Below are 23,974 nucleotides of genomic sequence, written 5' to 3'. Positions count from 1 at the left end.
CGCTCGCTTCTTCTCGGGAGCCCTGCGTACCCCGGCTTCCAGAGGGACCCCACCTCGCCCAGCGCAACCGCGCCCTCCAGTGATCGGGGAGGCCAATCCACCGCCCCCACAGGTGGGCGTGGAGTTCAGAGCCCGCTTCTGAGTGCGGCGTGGAGAGGTTGTGGGTTTCCTAGGTGTCAGCCAGCGGCAGCGAGAGGCGATCCGTGTGACCAGAGGAAGGGCGCATCCGACTGGTTGGGGCGCGGATGGGGTTGGCAGGGGAGGGGTGGAGAGGGCAGGCGAGAGCCCAGCGCAAGGCAAGGTACCGCCCTGCTAACTTTCCCGCACTTACATTTCCTTCCCAGGGCCCAGGATTGGGTGCCTTCCCTCAGCCCCTTCCTCTCTCCCCACCCCACTAGCCCACAGGACCTCCCCGGGGCGTGGAGTACAGGACGCTCCGCCTTGCCCGCCGCATTCCGCGCCCCCTTCCGGCCCGCGCGCACGTCGCCCCAGCCGCCGCCAGAAGGGGCGGGGCCTGGGCCCTGGCGTTCAGTCAGCCAAGGTCCCAGCGTGCCCTGCGCCGGTCAACGAGAGCAGATCCAGTGACTCACATCCGCCGCGCTAACTCTTTGCTCGCTCTCTACTTGCACACACTTACACCCGGCTCGAGATGGCGGCGGCAGCGGCGGGGGACTCCGACTCCTGGGGTGAGGAGAAGTTCCGGGAGCAGGGCCTGGGCCGGCGCTGGCCCCACACCCAGGCAGGCATTAACGTGGCTTGCTCTCTTCCGTAGACGCGGACACGTTCTCCGTGGAAGACCCGGTGCGGAAGGTGGGGGGCGGCGGCACCGCCGGCGGGGACCGCTGGGAAGGCGAGGACGAGGACGAGGACGTCAAGGTGGGTGCGGGCCGGGGCTCCGAGCAGTGTTGGAGCGGGCTGGCGCTGTCGAGGGCGGAGTTGCCCGCCGACGGGCGGGCGGACGGACTGTGGGCCCGGGGGCGCCACGCGGGCCTGCGGGCCGTGGGTCTAGGCTCGAGAGTAGGGCCTGGCGGTGCCCTGTTGCCCTCCTTTCGCCGGCCATATGGGCCGGAGGCGGGCAGCGTGGTCTGTTGAACTTCCCTAACGAGTCGCTGGCCCCAGCCCTAGTCTTAGCCCTAGCCCCAGCCCTTCTTTGAAGGTCTGCGCTCCGGTCTGGATCCCACCCGCCAACTGGCGACGGGAGGTGACAGCAGCTGCTGGACCGGCCCACGTGCAAACTTCGCGGTCTGGAGTTGCTCGCGGGGATGAGACTGGGAAGCTGAGAATGGAGCCCCTGGCTTATCCCATATGGAAAGTCTTGCAACCCACCTGCCCTTTCAAGCTCAGGTCTCCCCAGGGCTAATAACTCATTTATATCCCCGAAGGCCCATTTGTAGAGTTTGTTCGAGGTGTTAGATGAGTGAAATATTGTGGTTTAATTTTAGCCACCTTTTTTTTCCCCCCACACAAACGCAATAATTTTTAGCCTCCCTTCTTCCATCCTGTGGTAAAAGGATGAACTGAGTACTGAGATAGCTAGCAGTTAGTGATGAGAAACCTGGGTAGTCCACACAGCGACCTATTATTCATTTACACACGAACGCGTAAGGAAATAGTGAAGATTTGGTGGTTGGAGAAGACGAGGGAGTCAGTGTTTTGTGTTTTTTTGGTGGTGGTTTGTTTTTCCTATGCCTTGTAGATTTGAACCTGATTTACCGTCTTCGTTTGTTTTTGAGAACTCCTGGGGGCTTCAGATGACATGACTACTGCGTTCGTTTTTGTTTTTCAGGTAGCTACAGAAGTCTCAAGCACAGAATGTTAAGACTCTTACTAACAAACTTCTCAAAATCTTTTTATTTTTGTGAAGATAAGGTTTAGTATGAGTTGGAAAATGGTTGTTTATGGTTTCGATTCATTTGGTGAATGTTTTACTCTTCTAACTTCTACCCTTCAGCTCATGCTAACAACCCTACAAATCCTTCTGCTTGGGTTGAAAAAAAATATAAGCTAGGTAATCACTCTGAATTTTGTGTTAATACTGCTTTTGTTACATTTTACCTGAGTCTGATGAGGTGGATGTCCAAATCATTGAACAGCCTGAGGTTCAGGGATGACGCGAGCTTTGCAAATCTTGGGTTTAATAAGTGAGCAATACTATTGTGAAGATACTTAAATGCTTCATTTAAATGTTGTATAGACATGGGAATGGATTGTGTTATCAGCCTCATTGCAAGATATTAGTTACCTCCCTACATTGTAGCAGATTTTCTGTTTTGAGTCTTTAGTTCAGATTTGTCCTTTCACTTTTTCTGTGCAGAGTGGATGTAGGAGTTAAGACATCTGTTATGAAAATTGGGAATAAGTGAGAAGAAACGACTAGAGAAATCAGAAAAGAATTATCAGAAAATGAAGTTTGAATGAAGTAGTCTAGACTGATATCATGAAGAAGACTGACTGAAATTATTGTATCTAAATGGTGTCAATCCTGATAAATATAATTCTGACCACTTGGAACTAATTTTGGAGATTTATAAGTTGTAAATCTTATTTACAAAAAGGTAAATCTTATGTACCCTAAAGGTCATCTCGCCTCTTTGCACTCTTTTAGTGCAGAATTTCTTTCTTTTATACAAGTAGCTTATTTCTTTTACATAAACTTTGAAGTTGATATTGGAGTAGAAAGCTGAACTTGTCCATTTTATTTCCATGTTGAAATGCTGGTTTATTTCTCTTGAGTTTCTCCAAGACTTCCAAGTTAAGGTGTTCATGGAGTAGTTTGATTCCTAGTAGTTTGGAATAGACAGACCTGGATCTATATATTTGCCTTGACATTTTCTGTTTGTGGTCATGAACCAGTTTTTTAATCCTTTTTTCTTTCTCTTCCATTTCCCAATCTTGTCATTACAGAAGCTACCTCAGAGGATTATTTTGCACTTTAAATGAGATAATATGTTAAGCATTAAGCAGAGTTGCCTGGCACTTGGTAGGCACTCAGTAAATGTTAATTCTCTCTCTCTGCAAGAGAGAATATTTTTCTGGCTAATGGAAAATACCTTTAGGCTGTTTAGATCGAGTAGCTGGGGTTATTTTTGTGCCACATTTTCTTGTGCTTAAGCTCAGTAGGAGTAAGTTCTCTCCACGGTGGCTATTTACTGTGAATTTTTTGTTTTGAACTGAATGACCATGGTTATCAAGCAAGTTTTTGCTTGCTCAGAGGTTACCAATCTAGAGTTGAAATTTGTCACCTTGAATGGTAGTGAGTACAAGTTTTCCCTGCTATCCGAAAGTAGAGCATTCCTATGAAACCTTCCCTGAGCTGAAAGAAGCAATTGCCTTAGGACACATCTTGCTAACAAATGCACAGGATGAATCAAGGTAAAGCACAGATGCTTGCAGACACAGTTCAAAGCTATGGCAGCTTGATGCTGAGATGCTGAGTAGCTTGGTGGAGAAGGAGCTTGGCCTTGGCGGTGCCACTCTTGCTGCTTGGGTGCACGCTGCCTCTATAATGGCTCAGTGCAAAAACGAATGCTATTTTCACTTGTAATAAAAGCGAAAATCCTCTTTGGATTTCTTTCACTTAGCGAGCACAGTTATTAATGAGGGTCATTCGAAAAAGCGAAGTGGCATGAAGTGAACTTTAAAAAGTGAGGGATACCTATAATACCAAATTTCTGAATTCTAATGTTTTAGCGTTTAATCCTTTTGTAAGGAGATGCTAACAAGGTTTAGTTACCATGAGATCGAATAATCATAGTCCTTAAATAATACAGTATGTGAATTTTTGAAAAGTCCTTCAAAAGTAAGGTATGTAGAAACAGTAAGTTCTTCAGTTTATGTCAGCATCTAGTGTTTAACCTTTAAGAGTATAGGTTTAATGTCATTTGTAGTGTCCTGAGAAATGAAAGGAAAACTGAGGTCCTCGTTACAGTAACTTGCTTCAGTAGTTTACTGTTTTTCAGTAGATACAGCATTTTGCTGCCCTTGACTTTTCAGATAGCTGTCTGAAAGTGGCAGTGCGTATAGGTGAAACTGTAGAATTTTTAATATTCATGGTAGGGGGGAGTCTATGCTTCTTCCCAGTGAAAAGTGAAAAGGTAAGAACTAGTACTTTCCTGTCACATTAGCTTTATATTCCCTTTCTGTACTATCCTGATGTTATGTAGAGGCAGTGGGAGGAATTATTTTCTTGGCATATATCTCTGGACTCCTTCCCCATTGCTGGAATGATGTGTAGGCTATGTTGATTAAGAAGGCACAGACTTCCCTGGTGGTGCAGTGGTTAAGAGTCTGCCTGCCAGTGCAGGGGACACAGGTTCGATCCTGGTCCGGGAAGATCCCACGTGCCGTGGAGCATCTAAGCTCGTGTGCCACAACTACTGAGCCTGCGCTCTAGAGCCCACGTGCCACAACTACTGAAGCCTGTGCGCCTGGAGTCCGTGCACTGCAACAAAGAGTAGCCCCCGCTCGCCACAACTAGAGAAAAGCCCACATGCAGCAGCGAAGACCCAACGCAGCCAAATAGATAGATAGAAAAAAAGAAAGAAAGAAAGAAGGCAGTGAGTACCTACCCACTGCACGCAGGAACAATACAACTTTTACTCCATTTTACTAGTATCCCATCATTTCAGTGAAACAGATTAGAAGCTAGATTTATTCAAAGGGTGTGGAGTTTGTTTTGAGAAAACTTCTGGCTGTGATCAATCATCTCAGACATTTGCTTCTGTAATGTTATTACAGAATTTCTTTAAAAGATCCTAGAGAGGGCTTCCTTGGTGGCGCAGTAGTTGAGAGTCCGCCTGCCGATGCAGGGGACATGGGTTCGTGCCCCGGTCCGGGAAGATCCCACATGCCGCGGAGCGGCTAGGCCTGTGAGCCATGGCCGCTGAGCCTGCGCATCCAGAGCCTGTGCTCTGCAACGGGAGAGGCCACAACAGTGAGAGGCCAGCGTACTGCAAAAACAAACAAACAAACAAAAAAAGATCCTAGAGAGCTGACTTAGTTGAAAACTGCCTGCCTCATCATGCCCATTCAACTGTCTGTTAGGATCCTATCCTGGTTAATAGTTTATATCTACCAGAGTAAGGACATTTTTAAGCATTGGAAACAGTACTTCTGAAGTAGGGCATCTGTATTTCAAAGAAATTGGAGATTGCTGGGAAATTCTCAGAAGGTGGCATTTTGCTAGGAAATGGGTATCTGGAAGTGTGTGTGTGTAACTTATGAGAAGTTCTAAACATATAAAGAAGTGGAAAGAAAAGTTTAATAAACCCATGACCAGGGACTTCCCTGGTGGTCCAGTGGTAAAGAATCTGCCTTCCAATGCAGGGGACGCAGGTTCGATCCCTGGTCAGGGAACTAAGATTCCACATGCCACGGAGCAACTAAGCCTGCGTGCCGCAACTACTGAGCCCACACACCTCAACTAGAGAGCCCATGTGCTGCAAATTACAGAGCCCACCCACTCTGGAGCCTGCACGCCACAACTAGAGAGAACCTGCACACCACAGCTAGAGAGAAGCCTGCATGCCACAACTAAGACCCGACACAGCCAAAAAATAAAAAAGAAAATAAAGAAAAATAAAATTTTTAAAAACCATGACCAATCTTATATCTTCTGTATCCCCACTTACTGCTCTCCTCCCCCAACCAGATTATTTTGAAGAAAATACCAATTATATCATTTCAATACCCTGACAGTTTTTTTTATAAACTAGTAAGTTTTTAGTTAGGATGGTTATTTTTACAATAAGGCATCCATTACCCCTTCCCGGCCCCCCACCCAGTTCGCCATAATTAAACTCGGCTACCTTGTTTCTATCGAGTAGACTCCTCCACTTGTGCCTCTGTATTCTCCTTTGTTTTGCAATTTGAATCTCATTTTACATTTTTGTTTTGTTTTTTCCTTTTTTAAAGAAAAACACAATGACATCTTAAAAATTTTAAAGGCAAAAAAAAAATACTGAAAAATATTTACCTAATATATTTGTCATGCTGGACCATTGAAAATAAATAAGCCACTTGTTTAGAGTTCAGTGTCTTGTTCTTGATCTAGCTTAGCCAGGAATTTAAAGTAGAATTGATAACAGTTCCAAATATGAGACAGGTCAGCATTAAGATGGAATTCAGCAGAGTGCTGAGCCATAGTAGGGTGTTAAAAACTTAATGAATTGACTTAAGTGAAGTAGAATTTATTGAGGCAGGTACCTTGGCTTCCAGAGACCATCATAGTTCTGAGGTGATGGAAGAATATTTGGGCTGCTTTTAAGAACTAAAGTTTCCTGGCAGGTCTAGCCATGGCAGGAGCTCACTACAGAGTTCTGAGGCTTCTCAGAGCAGGTTGGTACAGCTTACAGAACACCAGTAAATGACTCTTACTGCAAGAGATTATGCTTTATCTAAACCAAACTAAAGAAGAAAGGGGGAGGAGTATATGTTAGTTAATGGACTATTGCTATGGGACAGAAGAAATTTACTGCTCATTTGAAGCTACTTCTATTTGACGATCTATAAATATATCTTGCTTAAGTTGGAAAACATTTTCAGCCCTAAATGTGTTCTCTTATTGCATGTGACATTCTGTAGTTGTACATTATAAAAATGACAGACTGGCCAACTACTGACTGCATTATTAGGAATAAAGAAAGCAGGGTTTAAATTTTTTATGTTATGTTTTCAGTTCTTAGTCATATTTGATTGGGAAGCAGATTTTAAACTTGAAAAGCAGCCATCTCTTTCAGAGAAATGGCTCAAATGATGCTGGGTGTGTGTCTGTAGAACATGAGTATAGATAAGTGAGTAGTTTATCAACAGCCTCTCTTCTGAGGAAGCTGGCCATTTTAGGAGAGCAGCCTGGTTAATACTTTTGGAGATAGATCGGATATTATAGTTGGAAGAGTTATTGGCTACCAATGATAATTGGGTAAAGAATTTAACTGGGTATTTATAGGTAATCCCTTGAACCAAAAACAACCATTTAGGGCTTACAAAATTATAGACTTAACTCCCTATTTTAAGTGTTCATTTTAGGTGTTTCTCTTGGAACCCTTCTTACATTTTATCTGAATTTATTGTCAGTATTTACAAAGTCCTGATGTTTATGGAAAATTAGGCAGATACAGACATTCTACTTTTATACATTTACTTTTACAACTAAGGATGCAAAAACTCTTTAAGTTCTGGGGGAAAGCTACCTGGCCTTCTGCTTTTGGGATTGCATCTATTTGGAAGTATGGCCAGGCTCTTTTTGCTGACATCACTATGCTCCCTTCTTTAGGAACTTGTCCCCAGTATAGGAATAACTTCAGGGCAGTTATTACTGTTTCAAGCAGTCTGGGGTGAGGGTGCCTTTCATGGTCCTTTTATGAACTGAGGAGCAGATGTCATGGTTGTTTCCAGGACTTATTAGGAACCACTGTTTTTGCTACTGAAATCCATTCTGTGGTGGAATTCTCTGTAGCCTTGTTATGCTTGCACTGATGGGACAATGTAATGACTGTCTAGAATAAGGTTTATTCTTTGATAGGGAAACCAGGGCGGGGTAGAGGTGGGGCATAGAGTTAGTGCGAATGAGATACTGAAGGAGCAGTGATATGGGTGGGGTGATGTTTTACTGGTAAAGGGAACTGAGGCACATCAGCATTGAACAGAAATGTTACTCTGTTGTGCTGTTTCTCTGTTGGAGTTACTGGGATGGAGCTGCTCATTTTCAGCTATACCTCTCCCTTCTTGGCCTCCTAGTACCAGAGGCTGCTAGACTCATTTGTTAAAATTAGTGGAAATCTAGCACAGGCAATTTGAGATGAATAATTGACATATTTGTAGCTGGGCATATCTTAGTATGTACTGTAACCCTTCTCTTTGATATGGGGTTCCTTGAAATTCCAGGGGACCTCATTCCAGAACTAATTGAAAGAACAAATTTTGGTGTGGAGGGACCTAGTTCCCAGACATATATTTTATACTTCAGCACTCAGGTAAGAAGTCATGTTTAATATGACGCTTTAAAGGAACTTTGGCCTGTTCAAAACAGGTTCCTTCATTATTTTTCCATTCGGATTGTGGGATAGCTATCTCTGGGCCTTAGTGTACTTATATGTAAAGTAGGGATAACACCACCTTACTTACAGAACTTTTGTGAGGGTTAACTTTTACTATATGTAAAGTCCTTTGGGGAATTCCCTGGCTGTCCAATGGTTAGGACTCCGTGCTCTTACTGCCAAGGGCCCAGGTTCAATCCCTGGCTGGGGAACTAAAATCCCACAAGCCTCTCTGTGCAGCCAAAATTTAAAAAGTAAAAATAAAACATAAAGTACGTTGCACAGTGCTTGGTGCAAAGTAAGCCCTCAGTAAATGTTATCTATTATTATTATCATCATCACTGTTATTAGTAGGGAGTTATAAATAAACATCCCCTGGAAGTAAGCAGTTGGTCCTTTTATCTGAAGCACCATCTAAGCAGCATATCACTCACAGACCCAGCTTTCCTGTGTTCTGTGAAGATTAAAATGACAAAAAACTCCTGGTAGTAGTTAACTTTTATATTTAGCTCTCTGGTTCCTTTTTGTACTATGGTGTATTGATACAAGCACTTAAGCAAACCAGCAGGGTAGTATAAACATTTGCTGTCTAATTTCTAATCTAGTATCTTAGATGTTCAAACAATGACTAGCTGGTTTGCTTTCATTCTGTTTGTTAACTATGAACTAAGGGTTAAATTGCAAAGGTAAAGTTATTATAAAAATGCTTTTGTACAAAGTTCTTCCCACTGCTTGCAGACCCCATGGCAGCCTTAATCAGGATTTTTTATTTCTTTGGATTTACAAATTTTTATTAAGAATCAAGGCTTGGTTAGTTTATATACCTAGGATGCTGATTCAGATTTATGACCTGTCTTGTTAAAAACCAGAAGCTTGGTGTCATAGTTATGGCACATTAGTCAGCTTCTGCCTCTTCCAGTAGCATCAGGGCCTCCTGCTTTGCACCTGCCATGCTGTGGCTCAGCTTCCAGTGGGCGTGTCCTGGTGTGCCTGGCGGTTGTTGAGACAGTGGTCAGGCTACCTATAGATTAAAGCCTATTTAAACACAGGGCTGTGTCTTTGTCTATTAAACCTTCTAAATTCTGTGGAGCCTTTAGAAGATTGTTTGATAATTGGTTTATATTTTGCCCAGTGACTGTGACTGTAAAGACAGTATAGATCCACCTTAAAGTGCCCTGCCCAAGTTAGGGAGTGGGTTCCATGAAGCTGTTGATCAGCTCTTGACTTTTCTAATACTGGGATTAACTTTTTTTTTAATTTAATTTTTAAAAATTGAAGTATAGTTGATTTATAGTGTTGGGCTTAAATTTTTATAAAGATTTAATTCATTAACCAGGGTTGTGTTGTATGGAATATTGCTTGAAATAATCAAGCCATTAGCTAGAATGTTGGATGCTTTTACATTTGGGGAAGTAAGAAGTATAAAGACTGCTCAGTTTTTCATTTAAAACAACTGAATTATTTAAGAGAGGCTGTTAGTTTTGGCTTGGTTGTCTTGTGTTTTAATTGTTAATGGAGAAGCTTTTTTGTGGAGTTAGACAAGTTGATACAAAAATTCATATGGAAAAACAAATGTGCAAGAATGGCCAGGAAAACAGTAAAAAACCCTGAAAACCTGCAAGGGGTGACTAGCCCCAGCTTACATACGATAAAGCCTCTAATCAAAACAGTCGGTACTGGTACGTGAAGAGACAACAGACCAGTGCGATAGAATAGAAAACAGAAATAGACTAGGTACCTAAGAAAATTCAGTATATGGTAAATCACAGGGCAAAGATGGACTTTTTTTAAAATTGAGATATAGCTGATTTACAATATTATAAGTTTCAGGTGTACAACATAGTGGTTCACAACTTTTAGAGATTATACTCCATTTATCGTTAGAAAATATTGGAAAGGTGGACTTTTCAATAGATGGTGCTGTGACAGTGGGTAACCATTTGGAAAAAGATAAAATTAGATCCATACTTCACACCATACAAAAGAAAAACCTCCAGTGGATCAGAGATCTAAATGAAAAAACAATGAAAGCATACATGTTCTAGAAGAAAATTCCTTGCTTTAAGAAAAAACTTTCTGGGCTTCCCTGGTGGTGTAGTGGTTAAGAATCCACCTGCCAATGCAGGGGACACGGGTTTGAGCACTGGTCCGGGAAGATCCCACATGCCGCGGAGCAACTAAGGCTGTGCACCGCAACTACTGAGCCTGCGCTCTAGAGCCCGCGAGCCACAACTACTGAAGCCCGCGCGGCTAGAGCCCGTGCTACACAACAAGACAAGCCACCGCAGTGAGGAGCCTGCATACCTCAACGTAGAGTAGCCCCTGCTCGCCGCAACTAGAGAAAGCCCGCGTGCAGCAACGAAGACCTAACACAGCCAAAAATAAATAAATTAAAAAAAAAAAGACTTTCTAATTGACTTGGAATCCAGAGGGAATAAAAGAAAAGATTAAATTTTACTGCATAAATGTGGTGGGGTACATAGCACTTAATGGGGAAAACACTAGAGGCATTTCCATTAAGAGAAGAACAAAGCAATGATGCCCATTTTCTGTGCCACTGTTCATTCACACTGTACTAGAGGTTTTGCCAGTGCAGTTAGATAAGAAAAATCAATTGTGGAGGCACATGAATTGATGAAGAAGGAATAAAGCTATCTCTTGTTTGCAGATGATATGGTAGTATACCTGGGAAAACCCTAGAAAATCAATGATGGAACTAACTTAAGTGAAATGAATTTAGTAAGGTAGCAAGGTATAAAATTAACATACAAAAACCAATAGCTTTTCTATACTAAAATAGTAACTGGTTAGAGGACATAAAAGGAAAAAAAAAAACATATTTACAGTGGCAACAGAGATGATGAAATACTTCGGAATAAACCTAAAGAGAAATGTGCAAAACCTCTAAGAGAAGCTTTAAAACACTCCTTGAAAGATACAGAGGGAGCCTTGAACAGATGGAAAGATAGCCCTTTTTCTTGGCTAGGGCAGTTCAACATTATAAGATGTCAGTTCTCCCAAAATTAATTTATAAATTTAATGCAACACCAAAAAAAAACCCCAACAAACTTGTTTGTGTGGAGTTAGACAAGCTAATAATGAAGATCACGTGGAAAAGTAAACATGCAAGAATTATTAACGGAGGTCCTTTTCTTTAGGATAACTGGGATGATGATGATGATGATGAAAAAAAAGAAGAAGCAGAAGTAAAACCAGGTAAGCCATTGGGGTTCTTCCATTTTTGGTTTTATATCTTAGTGAACATCTGATGCTTATGTTAAGACAAATGAGAAAATGCCTACAAAATCAGAAATTTTGGTTATTTTTAGAAACCAAACATCCTTCCGTTCCCACTTCATTCTCTTCTCCCTGTATCTCTTCTCTCTCTTCAAAACATAATCAGATTAGATACCTGCCAAATTTCTGTTTGAGTGCTTTTGTTAAAGGAGAGAGTAAAAAATAAGGCATCATAGTTGAATGATCTAAGTCCTGCCTAAAGGACTGTAGGGAAATAAGAAGGGAGATGTTTGGATCTTAGGGGTCAGATTAGAGAGGAGAAAGGAAGAGTCCCAGAACTTTCCTATTCTTATTTGCCAGGAAATCACCATATGAAATTGGAGCTATGTGAGGTTTGGTCTCTTGAAGTATATAAGTATCATGTCTGTCTCATTCATAAACTAGAAAGTATTCAAGATAACTGTGATTAAAAACATTACTTTCAGAAGTAAAAATTTCAGAAAAGAAAAAAACAGCAGAGAAGATAAAAGAGAAAGAACGGCAGCAGAAGAAAAGGCAAGAAGAAATTAAAAAGAGGGTAAGTACTATTTATTTTCTAAAATACAGAATTCTCACATCAGTAGTGGTGCAGCATCTTAACAGGCAGTATTACCTAATAAATAGTACTATTTATTTTCTAAAATATAGAATTCTCACATCAGTAGTGGTGCAGTATCTTAATAGGCAATATTACCTAATCATTTGAGGGGCTTTGTAAGGACTATAAATGGATACCGTCAGATAAGATGATCCCAAACAAACTGAATTTGTGGTTTTTGCAAAAACCAAACCCAGAAGCTGTATGTATCAGAATGCCTTTTTAAGTTTTCACAGACATTTTGGAACATGACTGTGTTGTGACCATAGTCAGTGATTTTTGTCAGTGCCTGCAGTTCTCTCTAGCTGTGATTAGTCTTATGTTTTTTTTTGCAGTGTACATTTTGAGTGAATACAGAAAGTGTCCATTTCTCTGCCATGTGCTGTATAATGTTTTTGTTCTTGATTATTTGGAGCAATATCAGGAATTTTGTGTTAATTTACTTGCTTTTTGAATAGAAAACACATTTACATGATTCAAAAATCAGAACGGTATTAAGAAGCACTCCCAACTCTTCACTCATTTGTCCTGTTTCTCTCCCTCTATCCCATAAGTAAATATTGGTTTATGATGTCTCCAAGGTGATTTTGTACATTTGTATACAACTGTATAGTCATATTCCTCCCAATTTTTATAGTTTTCATCTTGCTTTATTTAAAATATCATGGAAATCTTGCCATAGATCATGGCAAGCTTTCTTATTTTATTTTTTATTTTATTTTATTTTATTTTTTTTGCTGTACGTGGGCCTCTCACTGTTGTGGCCTCTCCCGTTGTGGAGCACAGGCTCCGGATGCGTAGGCTCAGCGGCCATGGCTCACGGGCCCAGCCACTCCGCGGCATGTGGGATCTTCCCAGACCGGGGCACGAACCCGTGTCCCCTGCATCGGCAGGCGGACTCTCAACCACTGCGCCACCAGGGAAGCCCACAGTGATTATTTTGTTTGATGCTTAAATTGTCCCAACATTGGACAGTAGGGGTCCCTCAAAGCTGTTCCTATCTTCATCCTTTTGACAGAACTCCATTAGTCTTTGAAAGGTTCCTTGTTTTTTGGCACAATAAGTAATGCCCGGGGGTTCCCTGGTGGCACAGTGGTTGAGAATCTGCCTGCCAATAATGCAGGGACGCAGGTTCAAGCCCTGGTCTGGGAAGATCCCACATGCTGCAGAGCAGCTAAGCCCATGCGCCACAACTGCTGAGCCTGCGCTCTAGAGCCCATGGGCCACAACTACTGAAGCCCGCACACATAGAGCCCGTGCTCCGCAACAAGAGAAGCCACCGCAGTGAGAGCCCGCGCACTGCAATGAAGAGTAGCTCCCGCTCACCGCAACTAGAGAAAGCCCGCGTGCAGCAACAAAGACCCAATGCAGCCAAAAATAAATAAAAATTAAAAAATAATAAAAAAAAAAGTAATGCCTGGCTTATCTGGTAGACTCCCCTAGGCCTGGAATCAGCTACTAAAATTCCTTTTTAGTAGCAAATTATCATGGCCAACAATGTGTGAGAATGTCTGTTTTCCCCAAGTCAGGAACATTTTAGATGCTTTTTAATAATTTGTATATCTAAAAATACCTACATGTATGCTTTTTAATTAATCAATTTTTGGCTGCGCTGGGTCTTTGTTGCCGCACGAGGGCTTTCTCTAGTTGTGGCAAGCGGGGGCTACTCTTCATTGCAGTGTGCAAGCTTCTCATTGTGGTGGCTTCTCTTCTTGCGGAGCATGATCTCTAGGCACGCAGGCTTCAGTAGTTGTGGCACGTGGGCTCAGTAGTTGTGGCTTGCAGGCTCTAGAGCGCAGGCTCAGTAGTTGTGGCACACGGGCTTAGTTGCTCTGCAGCATGTGGGATCTTGCCGGACCAGGGATTGAACCCGTGTCTCCTGCATTGGCAGGCGGATTCTTAACCACTGCGCCACCAGGGAAGTCCCTACATGTGTGTTTATATGATCAGAACAAGCAATGGATTCTTATAGCTCAGTCTAAGAAGTTGTATTGATTTGATCTTTCTTGGTCATTGAAGTTAGAATTATACTTATTTTGTTGTATCTTGATATTAGTCTCCAACATAAACCTTAGTTTGCGTAAATTAATTTTATCTTAGGTCAAGTATTGAGTTAAGATATATTCAATTTTGATGCAGGAAATGATGTTCAGGTCTACTAAGGCAATTGAGATATTTCCCTTTTTCTTTCGAGAAAGTGTTCTGAGATTTCCTAACTTGGCATCATGACCTTTCTTTTTTTTTTTTGGCGGTATGCGGGCCTCTCACTGTTGTGGCCTCTCCCGTTGCGGAGCACAGGCTCCAGACACGCAGGCTCAGCGGCCATGGCTCACGGGCCCAGCCGCTCTGCGGCATGTGGGATCTTCCCGGACCGGGGCACGAACCCGTGTCCACTGCGTCGGCAGGCAGACTCTCAACCACTGTGCCACCAGGGAAGCCCATGACCTTTCTTATTTCATCTTCTCCATGAGAAATAAAATGTGACCTATTTCAGAAGTGGACTTCTGAATCAAACTCGTCGAACTGCACAGGCACGGATAACCATGAATGGCACAAATTCCCTTCATCTTTTTCCCACTTTGATAAATATTATCAAAGATAGCCCCTTGTAGTAACAAATTGTAGAAAATTATATTACAGTATATAGAAAGGATATAAACTAAACTGTTAACTGTCATCTCAGAGAAGTGGAACAAAAAGATAAATAGGAGGGAAAAACATTTTTTTTCTGTCTACATTGTATTGTCATATGGATGTGCCATATACTTTATTTAACCATTCTGTTGTGGAACATTTAGGTCATCTCTAAATTTATTTGATATTATGAATAATACCCCATTTGACCTCCTTTTGGTTAAATATTTGTATGCAGCTTTGGTTTCTTAAGATGAATACCTACAAGTGGAATTATTTGATTAAAGCATATAAGAATATTTTTAAGACTTGATAAATATTACCAAGTTACCCTAGAAAGGTTGTTTCAATATACAGTCTTAGCTAAAGTATGTGAGAGTGCCATTTTCAACTTGTCTGCAATCTCAATTCCTTAATTAAAAAAAATTACCACAAAATAAACCCAGTCTTCAAATCTGAACTCTGTCACATGACCACCTGAGTTAACCTTCTGTTACCATGGGCAGGTTGCTTACCCTCTCTGTGCCTCAGGTGTTTTTCCTGTAAAATTGGGATAAGAATATCTAAAAGAATGCCTGAAATACAGTAAACACTTTATAAATGTTTGCAATTATTTATATGTGTCTAGAAAAAAAATTCATACGATACAGAAATGTTCTGGGTCCATTATAATCCCAGCCCTTTTAAAACTTCATTGCTGTCTCATTTTAGTTAGAAGAACCTGAAGAACCTAAAGTGCTAACACCAGACGAACAATTAGCAGATAAACTGCGGCTAAAGAAATTACAGGAAGAGGCAGACCTCGAATTAGCGAAAGAAACTTTTGGTAAGTGGGGGTTTGATAACAGTGCAGTATTGAAGTTCCAAGTGAATACTATGGAAGTCTTACTAGTTACGAAAATTCAGAAAACACCTTTTTTGAAGAAACATGATACTGGCTAATTTAGATAGTAGAAAACAGTTTTTAATCTCTTTTATTTATATTTGAGATTTCATTACTTAAGGTAGAGTGAGATACATGTTCAGATTTTTGAATAATTTGAGTATTGTATAAAAGGTGATTAAGATAAAAAGTAATTGTGGAAGCAATCTAAGTGTCCATTGACAGATGAATGGATAAAGAAGATGTGGCACATATATACAATGGAATATTACTCAACCATAAAAAGAAACGAAATTGAATTATTTGTAGTGAGGTGGATGGACCTAGAGTCTGTCATACAGAGTGAAGTTAGAAAGAGAAAAACAAATACCATATGCTAACACATATATATGGAATCTAAAGAAAAAAAAATGGTTCTGAAGAACCTAGGGGCAGGACAGGAATAAAGACGCAGACGTAGAGAATGGACTTGAGGACACGGGAAGGGGAAAGGGTAAGATGGGATGAAGTGAGAGAGTGGCATGGACACGTATACACTACTGACTGTAAAATAGATAGCTAGTGGGAAGCAGCCGCATCGCACAGGGAGATCAGCTCGGTGCTTTGTGACCACCTAGAGGGGTGGGATAGGGAGGGTGGGAGGGAGACACAAGAGGGAGGAGATATGGGGATATATGTGTATGTATAGCTGATTCACTTTGTTACAGAGCAAAAACTAGCACACCATTGTGAAGCAATTATACTCCAATAAAGATTAAAAAAAAAAAAGTCATTGGACCCAAATAAAGTATACTGCTGCTTTAAATGTATGTATCAGCTGGATGAAATTTGGGTGAAATGTGAAGTCTGTAGCTTTGAGATTTAAATATTGAACTGACTGTAGGACTGTCCTGTTGTCTTAAGTCTGGATAAGATTTAGACAATAGTATGCTGGTCCTGGTGGGGCATTCAGCTTTGGTTGTGCCTTCTTGTGCTCAAGGTCCTTTCTTTCTGTACCCCTTCTTGGCCTTCACCATGCCCTATCTTTAGAGGACTTCCATTTCTGTGTGCCATGCCTGCAGCTGTGGTTAGTGTGTAAGATAAAAGATATGTTCAGGATTCTGTAAATAGATAATAAGTTCAGAGTGTTCCAGGAGGATAGTTACATGGCACAGAGGGTAATGTAAGAAACACGGTCAGAGAAATAATTAAAAGTTCTCACTTCATTTAACCAAGTTTGTTGTTGTCTCTATTGAGTGCTTTTCAGAGTAGAATGTTGTGTTGAAACAGTTAAATAACTTTTTTTTTTTTTAATATTTATTTGCTTGTGCTGGGTCATAGTTGCGGCACACGGGCTCCTTAGTTGCGGCATGCAAACTCTTAGTTGCGGCATGCATGTGGGATATAGTTCCCTGACCAGGGATTGAACCCGGGCCCCCTGCATTGGGAGTGCAGAGTCTCAACCACTGCGCCACCAGGGAAGTCCTGAAACAGTTAAATAACTTTTAAATGAAACCTAGAGCCAAGAAGGATCTAGTTATTTTGATTTTTTCCTCCCCTCTCCTCCCTCTTCTTTAAAATGGATCAAGCAGGCTGACTGTAGTGATCATTCTCCTTTTCACTGGAAGTATGACCTTATCTTTCAGTGGGTCTTTAGCAATCTCAAGAGTTGCTATGGATGCTCCACTGGTGAGTGCTTGGCATGTCTTAACCACACTCATCTCATTACAGAGAGCACTTGGCCACTATCCTGGCTTTGTAGAATAGTAAAAGCCACCCATGTGTTTATTTAAGAGGAGGGTTTATGTGGTAATAAATTCTAAGATGGAACACCAATTATAGATTAAAAGGCAAAAACATGTATTCATATGGTGATCATTTGGTTAATAGGATTTTAATGTTGTGTTTCTCATACTAAAATACTGGATCAATGTTATTGTTAACAACTGATTTACTTGATAATTGAGGAGTATACGGAAGCATAGTGTCTGATCGCCTAGAATCCTTTTAGGCCAGATTAATTTTTCTATTGGGATTTAACACATGGTTTGCTCTTTTTTAGCTTCTGTAGTTAGCTGGATACTTTCACAGGAACCATCTTAGTTTGCTTTGCTTTTTTCTTTCTCTCCCAACTTTTCTGTGGGCTGTTCTTGGACAGATGCTTTAAGAGCATCACTTTTGTGCCAGGGACTCCTTTGGCAGTGTGGTGAAGCCTTTGGGCCCCTTCTTAATATACTGTCTTTAAATGCATAAAATACACAGGATTTTACTTACAAAGGAAACCTGTTATAATGAAATAGATATCAAAATATTGAAATAACCTGTGATTCAGTAATTACGTACAGACCATTTGAATTCTGTCCAAGGATTTCAATAGACTCAGGTTAAGAACCTCTGTTTTAGAATGAAATAACAGGGTTATTCAGGTATCTAATTAGTTTCTAAACTTTAAAAAAATCTTTGATATTTTGTCCCCTTTCTCCTACAGGTGTTAATAATACAGTTTATGGAATAGATGATATGAACCTATCTTCAAGGGATGACTTCACAGAGTTTGGAAAGTTACTAAAAGAAAATTACACAATGTGAAAAATCACTATATTATGCCAGTTTTTTTTAAGCCTTAGTTCGAGTAAAAAAATCTTTGATATTTTCTGTGTCCCCTTTCTCCTACAGGTGTTAATAATACAGTTTATGGAATAGACGCTATGAACCCATCTTCAAGGGATGACTTCACAGAGTTTGGAAAGTTACTAAAAGATAAAATTACACAATATGAAAAATCACTATATTATGCCAGTTTTTTGGAAGCCTTAGTTCGAGATGTGTGTATTTCATGTAAGTAATTCTAATCTCTGGCCTCTGTGAATGGATGTGTAGGGGCACATCATACTTAGGAGAATGGAGATTGACTTTTGAGGGGAGGGGATGCTCTAATATATTTAAGATTTGCTTTTTAGCAGTTAGCTTGGGAGTATTGTTCTGCAGGTATACATTGAGTTTGAGTGGTTTTGTTTTTTGAGGGTGCTTTCTGAGTGTTACAGTGGCTTCCCAAAGAGACATCTGTGCTTGTTGGCACAACAGCTAATAAAACACTAGTTTCTTATTTTATCTAATTATATATTGGAGGCGGCGGCTAGCAAAGTGTCTTTTGGGGAAAATCATACAGAATTTTAGAGCTGAGTGAGACCACAGCAAGTGTCTGTTCATTTTATAAATGAGGAAGCCCATGGCCAGGTGCAAGTTGCTCAGCAGAGCTGGCACCCATTCTCTGGGTCCATGGATTTGGTTTCATGCTGAGTCATATATTTCAGGGGCAGGGGATATGGGAGTGACAACCTGGGGTGGTATAGCACTAAGGTGGGAAGGACTGCTTTTGCTAGTGTCTGCTGTTATTTTTATTTTTTGCTGTACGCGGGCCTCTCACTGTTGTGGCCTCTCCCGTTGTGGAGCACAGGCTCCGGACGCGCAGGCTCAGCGGCCACGGCTCATGGGCCCAGCCGCTCCGCGGCATGTGGGATCTTCCCAGACCGGGGCATGAACCCCTGTCCCCTGCATCAGCAGGCGGACTCTTCAACCACTGCGCCACCAGGGAAGCCCTGTCTGCTGTTTTTAAGATTGAGAAAAATAAATTCTACACAATGAGTTTTTTTTTTTTTTTTAATTAATTAATCTGGTTGCGTTGGGTCTTTGTTGCTGCACGCAACTAGGGCTTTCTCTAGTTGCCTCACGCGGGGGCTACTCTTCCTGCGGTGCACGGGCTTCTCATTGTGGTGGTTTCTCTTGTTGCGGAGCTCGGGCTTTAGGCGCACGGCTTCAGTCGTTGTGGCACGTGGGCTCAGTAGTTGTGGTGCACGGGCTCAGTTGCTCCACGGCATGTGGGATCTTCCCAAACCAGGGCTTGAACCTGTGTCCCCTGCATTGGCAGGCAGATTCTTAAACACTGTGCCACCAGGGAAGTCCCTACCCAATGAATTTTAAGTTAGGTTTTCTTTGGGAAATTATTACTAAGCTGAAGGTTCTGAATTTGATCAGTGATATACCCATAGTTGGTGTTTTATTTTCTGTATACTATTTTTACTGTTTTTGAAGGTGCTCTCTAACCAGACTGAACACTTTTTTGGGTAGCTAAAAACTCATGTCTGTTTCCAGCTTTATATTTTTATAAGGATGGAAGGATGTGTTGTCCACTAAATGGGCTTATTTCCTGGTGGGGCACTTAGATTTCTGAGATAACTACCACTTTCATTCTCATTCCTATGCTATAAAATGGAGACCCCAAGGGGTGGGGAGTTATCATCTGTAGGTTTAAGAACTGTTACATGGGATTCCCTGGTGGCACAGTGGTTGAGAGTCTGCCTGCTGATGCAGGGGACACGGGTTAGTGCCCCGGTCCGGGAAGATCCCACATGCCGCGGAGCGGCTGGGCCCGTGAGCCGTGGCCTCTGAGCCTGCGCGTCTGGAGCCTGTGCTCCGCGACGGGAGAGGCCACAACAGTGAGAGGCCTGTGAACCGCAAAAAAAAAAAAAAAATTGTCGTTACATAGTCATTCAGATACTCCTCACTGAGCATCAAGGATGTTTATTTCCATAAGTCATGGTTATTCTCTGCGTATTTAGACCGGATAAGGAAAAATGGTAGGGAGCATTGTGAGCTATAAAGACATTTCTAGTTTCTCGCTGGTGAGCAGTGTCATTATAATTAGAGTTCATTATAAATTTTTTTTGCTGAGTTTGCCATTTTACTTTAAACGGTTCTGATCTGTGAGCCTAGCCACAGACTGAATGATTCTCCATCGTGTTATGTTAAACAGGAGAAATTAATAGCCTTTCCAAGTTACCGAAGTTAATGATGGACAAATTAGATGGAAGAATGTATATTTTGCTTTTACTTATTCTCCAAAATGCTTAAAAATTACTGGTATGCTTTTTTTTTTAGTGGAAATTGATGACTTGAAAAAGATTACCAATTCATTGACTGTACTTTGCAGTGAAAAACAAAAGCAAGAAAAGGTAAGAGCTAGCTGCGTGGGAAATGTGTATTACACAAGGATGGGGTATAGGCATAATATTCTCAACAAGTGTAGTAGGAGCCTGAGAAGTCGAGCACTGCACTTCACCAATACCATTTATATTGGAATAGAACAGGAGTATGAGTGCCATTACCATCCTTTTGTTTACAGACATGTTCATGTTCTCCTGAATTAATAATAGAAATTTCTCTGGGTCAGGTGTGGGATCTCCCTTAGAGAACTAAGTTTTTTCTAGAAGCAGAGCTTTGTTGACTCTATGAGGGTTGCTGTACCATATAAGATGCCCACAGTAGATAAAATCTCATGAATTACTCTCTTTTTATCTTCAGCAAAGCAAAGCCAAAAAGAAGAAGAAAGGTGTGGTTCCCGGAGGGGGATTAAAGGCTACCATGAAAGATGATCTGGCAGATTATGGTGGTTATGATGGAGGATATGTACAAGATTTTGAAGACTTCATGTGACGTTTTATCTTCTCCTGGTGTCTTCTTTCTGTTGCCCACAATCCCTTCAACATGTAGCACAACTTCCTTTCCTTTCAGTTCTGCCAAATGCTACAATCAGAAGTGCAGTATCTTTTGTGCTGGTTATTAACCCCTTGACACTTAGGTGCTAATGTGCAAATGAGGGAACTTGGATCTTGCTGCCAAGGGGTTAAAATTGGGAACCTCCATTGCTACTAAATCATAGTTTAAAAAAACAGACCTAATAATGTTGCTATCTGATTCCATAGCAGCAGTCACTAAATTGGAAACAAAGGTTGCAACATGACAAAAAATTGTGTAGTATTTACCAGCACCATTCAGTAATACAGCCTTAACCATACCTCCTTGAACTACTTCATAACTTGTCAAGAAAAGCAGTCTGCTGCAAGGGCATGTGGTGTGCACCTAGTATTAAAGTTGCTTTGTCTTAAAATTGAGCGTGAGGATATTAAAAATACATTGTGAAGAAGACTGCTTATCTCAGAGTGAAGATACGGCGGCTGAAAAGCACTAGTTTGATACTTAAAAATTAAATGACCAAAACCCTCCAACTTGGAAGCTGAAGAAGGTAAACCTCTCCATTATTGCATTACCAAGTTGTGGAATCTCTTGAATGCTAGACTGTCTAGTTTCTATTTATCAGACTATTCTACTGATGGAGTGCTTCAGATGGGGGAGGGAAACTCCTTACCTATTTTATTTGTCTGATTTAAGTGTCTGAGAAACAAATCTCCTTTGTTCTCTGAGGCTGCAGTGGATCAGCTTTAACAGGGTTTTGGCATTTCCTTTCCTTTATAAAACGTGTTTAGCAAACTGCGCCACTTAACTACAGTTTGGTAAATTGTTATGTTAACAATTATGACATCTGCAATGTTTTATAAAGCAACTAATTTAATAAAGTCACTATTGTGAGGACTTAAATTTTGTGTTACCTCCCAAGAGATATTTTTGGAGAGTAAAGAACAAAGCTCTTGGGACTAGAGTTCTCTGTATACTTATAAAGCTTAATAAGTGCTTGATAAGTAGATGTAGTTTTAAAACAAAAATGATGTGTGAGGTCCTTAATAGTGTCACCCTAGAGCAACAAAGGCATAGAGCTGCCTTCCTCTTCTTATTTATTTGGGGAAATTGGTTGGTTGTTTAGATACTAAGGCCTAATTAAGTACCTAGAAGAACTATTTATTTGGAGTAATTGAACTTATAACTCAGGTTGTGGCTGTAAGCAGAGATAGGGTGATCGTCTCTATTACATATTTTCTTTTAAGCAATTTAACCAAATCTGTGGTTGGAGTCTTTTTTTGAAACTGCCACAGAACCAAAAGTAGGGACAGAGCAAAAAATATTTTAAATTTCTCTCTCTTAACACAGGAAGTAGGATCCTCAATCAAAGCTCTGTAGACCACTAAGTGGAAGACAGGACCATCTAAATGATTTGAGGAATTAACAGAAAGCAGTGACTACACAGCAATAATTACAGCCACTAAAGATTGTTTTAAGGCAGACAAGGGCTAAGATTTCCTTAGCAGTAATTAATAATGACATACACTGAATTTAAAATCTATTTTATTATAGAGATCAGTTTCTAATAAATGGAAATGTATCATCTGTTCCTTAACTGTGTAAATAATATTAAATTCCTTTGAAACTGGAATCTGCAGGCACAGGCATTCTTTACTAAATATTGTATCATCTCCTAAAGTAGAAGCTATCCTGAGGAAGATGGACTTTTGATCTTAATACCAGTATCTATATAAAATGGTATAGATGAATAATTATTTTCAAATAGGAATTTCCTTGTGAAAATTCTCCTTCTTCACCCACTATTCACAAAGGACTGGTATGGTCAGTCCTGGGGTTTTACATGGCATTTCTATAGTCTGACCACAAACATCTGTCAGTACCTCATTTCAGTATAAGAAAACAGGCATGTATGAATTTTTGGCAGTAACCATCCTCATGTCATCTGAATCCAGCTAACCTGCTAGCATGTCCTTTAGACAGCAGCCTGTCTGAGGGTCCTTCAGAAGCACATTTACAACGTCATAAAATTTGTGTTCGTATGCCAGCTCGTAATACAAGTAGACGTCTTCACAATATGTGAGTAACTTCTTCAGGTTTTTCACAACTAAGTCAGTAGGCTGATGATGTTTACATCTGGACAAAGAAACAAGAACGCACAGGTTAAGATAACTGCACCTTGAACGAGGGCTATCAGCTCTGATACTTATCACTGTCTGTAGAGGAGAAGGTGCTTGAATCTGAGGAATCATTCAGACTATTAGGGAGTGCTTGATAGACAATGAAATTACTTCATTAAAAATGAGTATCTTAATGCTGGCCTTAATTAGAAGAATTGCAGTACTCCAAAGGGGACCTCTGATGTTTAGTGTTTTTGGCACCTCAGACAAGCTGAGTAGTTCTCCCATTTTAAGTACAGAGCACCATAAGCAAACTATTCTCATTCATCTGTTTGCATGAATTTGTTAAAAGATCGTCTTTCTGGGTATTCTTGACATCTCTTTGCCATCTCAAGCAGAGGGGTAGCCTATAGGCATGTTATACGTAGTCATAAAATTCTTACCCGTGCCTGATCTCAAAGCAGAGGCATTTTAATACTTACTTTATTGAAATTTCTTCAAATATACTGGATCTTAATAACCTTTGCTGCTTAAATTCTTCCAGGTAATTAAAGTCTCCTTTAAGAATCACTTGTTGGTATAGAATTTCAGCCCAATCAGGAACAAAGTCATAGGCCTCAGCCACAATAGAAGCCTTAAAAGGATGGAGGGGAAGGAGGACACCATTAGAGCCTACTTGATGTAAAACTGAAGACAAACTGCTCTAGAAAATGACTTCATATTCACTCTGAGTGTACAGTATTATCATCACCAATAATGTTAGAAGACTCTATGTATCAGGGTTGGTGAAAAGTTTGCTATTTCCCCTTCCTGACACCCCGAACACCTCCCTTCAGTGTTTTTAATCTTCCTCACGGTGGGTTAAAAGAACTGCTGATGAATAGTTCTCTCACTGACTCAACTCTCTAAGGAACAG

The 23,974-nt window shown here is 41.0% G+C and overlaps 2 protein-coding genes across 3 annotated transcripts in view; one reads left to right on the top strand and one right to left on the bottom strand.

Annotated features, from left to right (window-relative positions):
* The first annotated feature begins 534 nt into the window (after nucleotides 1-534).
* EIF3J (eukaryotic translation initiation factor 3 subunit J) lies at nucleotides 535-21,841 on the top strand. Its single transcript, XM_029239584.1, has 8 exons — nucleotides 535-686; nucleotides 773-876; nucleotides 11,195-11,252; nucleotides 11,759-11,850; nucleotides 15,256-15,370; nucleotides 18,083-18,244; nucleotides 20,345-20,418; nucleotides 20,768-21,841. Exons 1-8 carry the CDS (start codon nucleotides 650-652, stop codon nucleotides 20,897-20,899), a joined length of 774 nt encoding a protein of 257 aa, XP_029095417.1. The 5' UTR covers nucleotides 535-649; the 3' UTR covers nucleotides 20,900-21,841.
* Nucleotides 21,842-22,466: 625 nt separating this feature from the next.
* The window catches only part of SPG11 (SPG11 vesicle trafficking associated, spatacsin), a 76,838-nt gene continuing 75,330 nt past the window's right edge, over nucleotides 22,467-23,974 (bottom strand). For both annotated transcript variants that reach the window (XM_029239575.1, XM_029239576.1), the window contains exons 39-40: nucleotides 23,541-23,692; nucleotides 22,467-23,074 (exon numbers count right to left, since the gene is read on the bottom strand). In XM_029239575.1, coding sequence (XP_029095408.1) covers nucleotides 22,894-23,074; nucleotides 23,541-23,692 — 333 coding nt within the window. In that variant the 3' untranslated portion in view covers nucleotides 22,467-22,893. The remainder of the gene's footprint in view (nucleotides 23,075-23,540; nucleotides 23,693-23,974) is intronic.

The sequence above is a fragment of the Monodon monoceros genome, unplaced genomic scaffold (genome assembly GCF_005190385.1).
Source record: "Monodon monoceros isolate NGI ecotype Baffin Bay Population unplaced genomic scaffold, NGI_Narwhal_1 Super_Scaffold_21, whole genome shotgun sequence".
In the NCBI taxonomy this organism is placed as follows: Eukaryota; Metazoa; Chordata; class Mammalia; order Artiodactyla; family Monodontidae; genus Monodon; species Monodon monoceros.
The sequence above is the reverse complement of the archived record's forward strand: the minus strand, read 5'-3'. Positions and strand labels throughout refer to the sequence as shown.

Excerpts from the sequence above, each read along its gene's own strand:
- EIF3J (XM_029239584.1), top strand. The coding sequence starts at position 650 with ATGGCGGCGGCAGCGGCGGGGGACTCCGACTCCTGGG. Across the intron at positions 687-772 it reads GGGGGACTCCGACTCCTGGG|ACGCGGACACGTTCTCCGTG; the intron begins GTGAGGAGAAGT and ends TCTCTTCCGTAG. Across the intron at positions 11,851-15,255 it reads AAGAAGAAATTAAAAAGAGG|TTAGAAGAACCTGAAGAACC; the intron begins GTAAGTACTATT and ends GTCTCATTTTAG.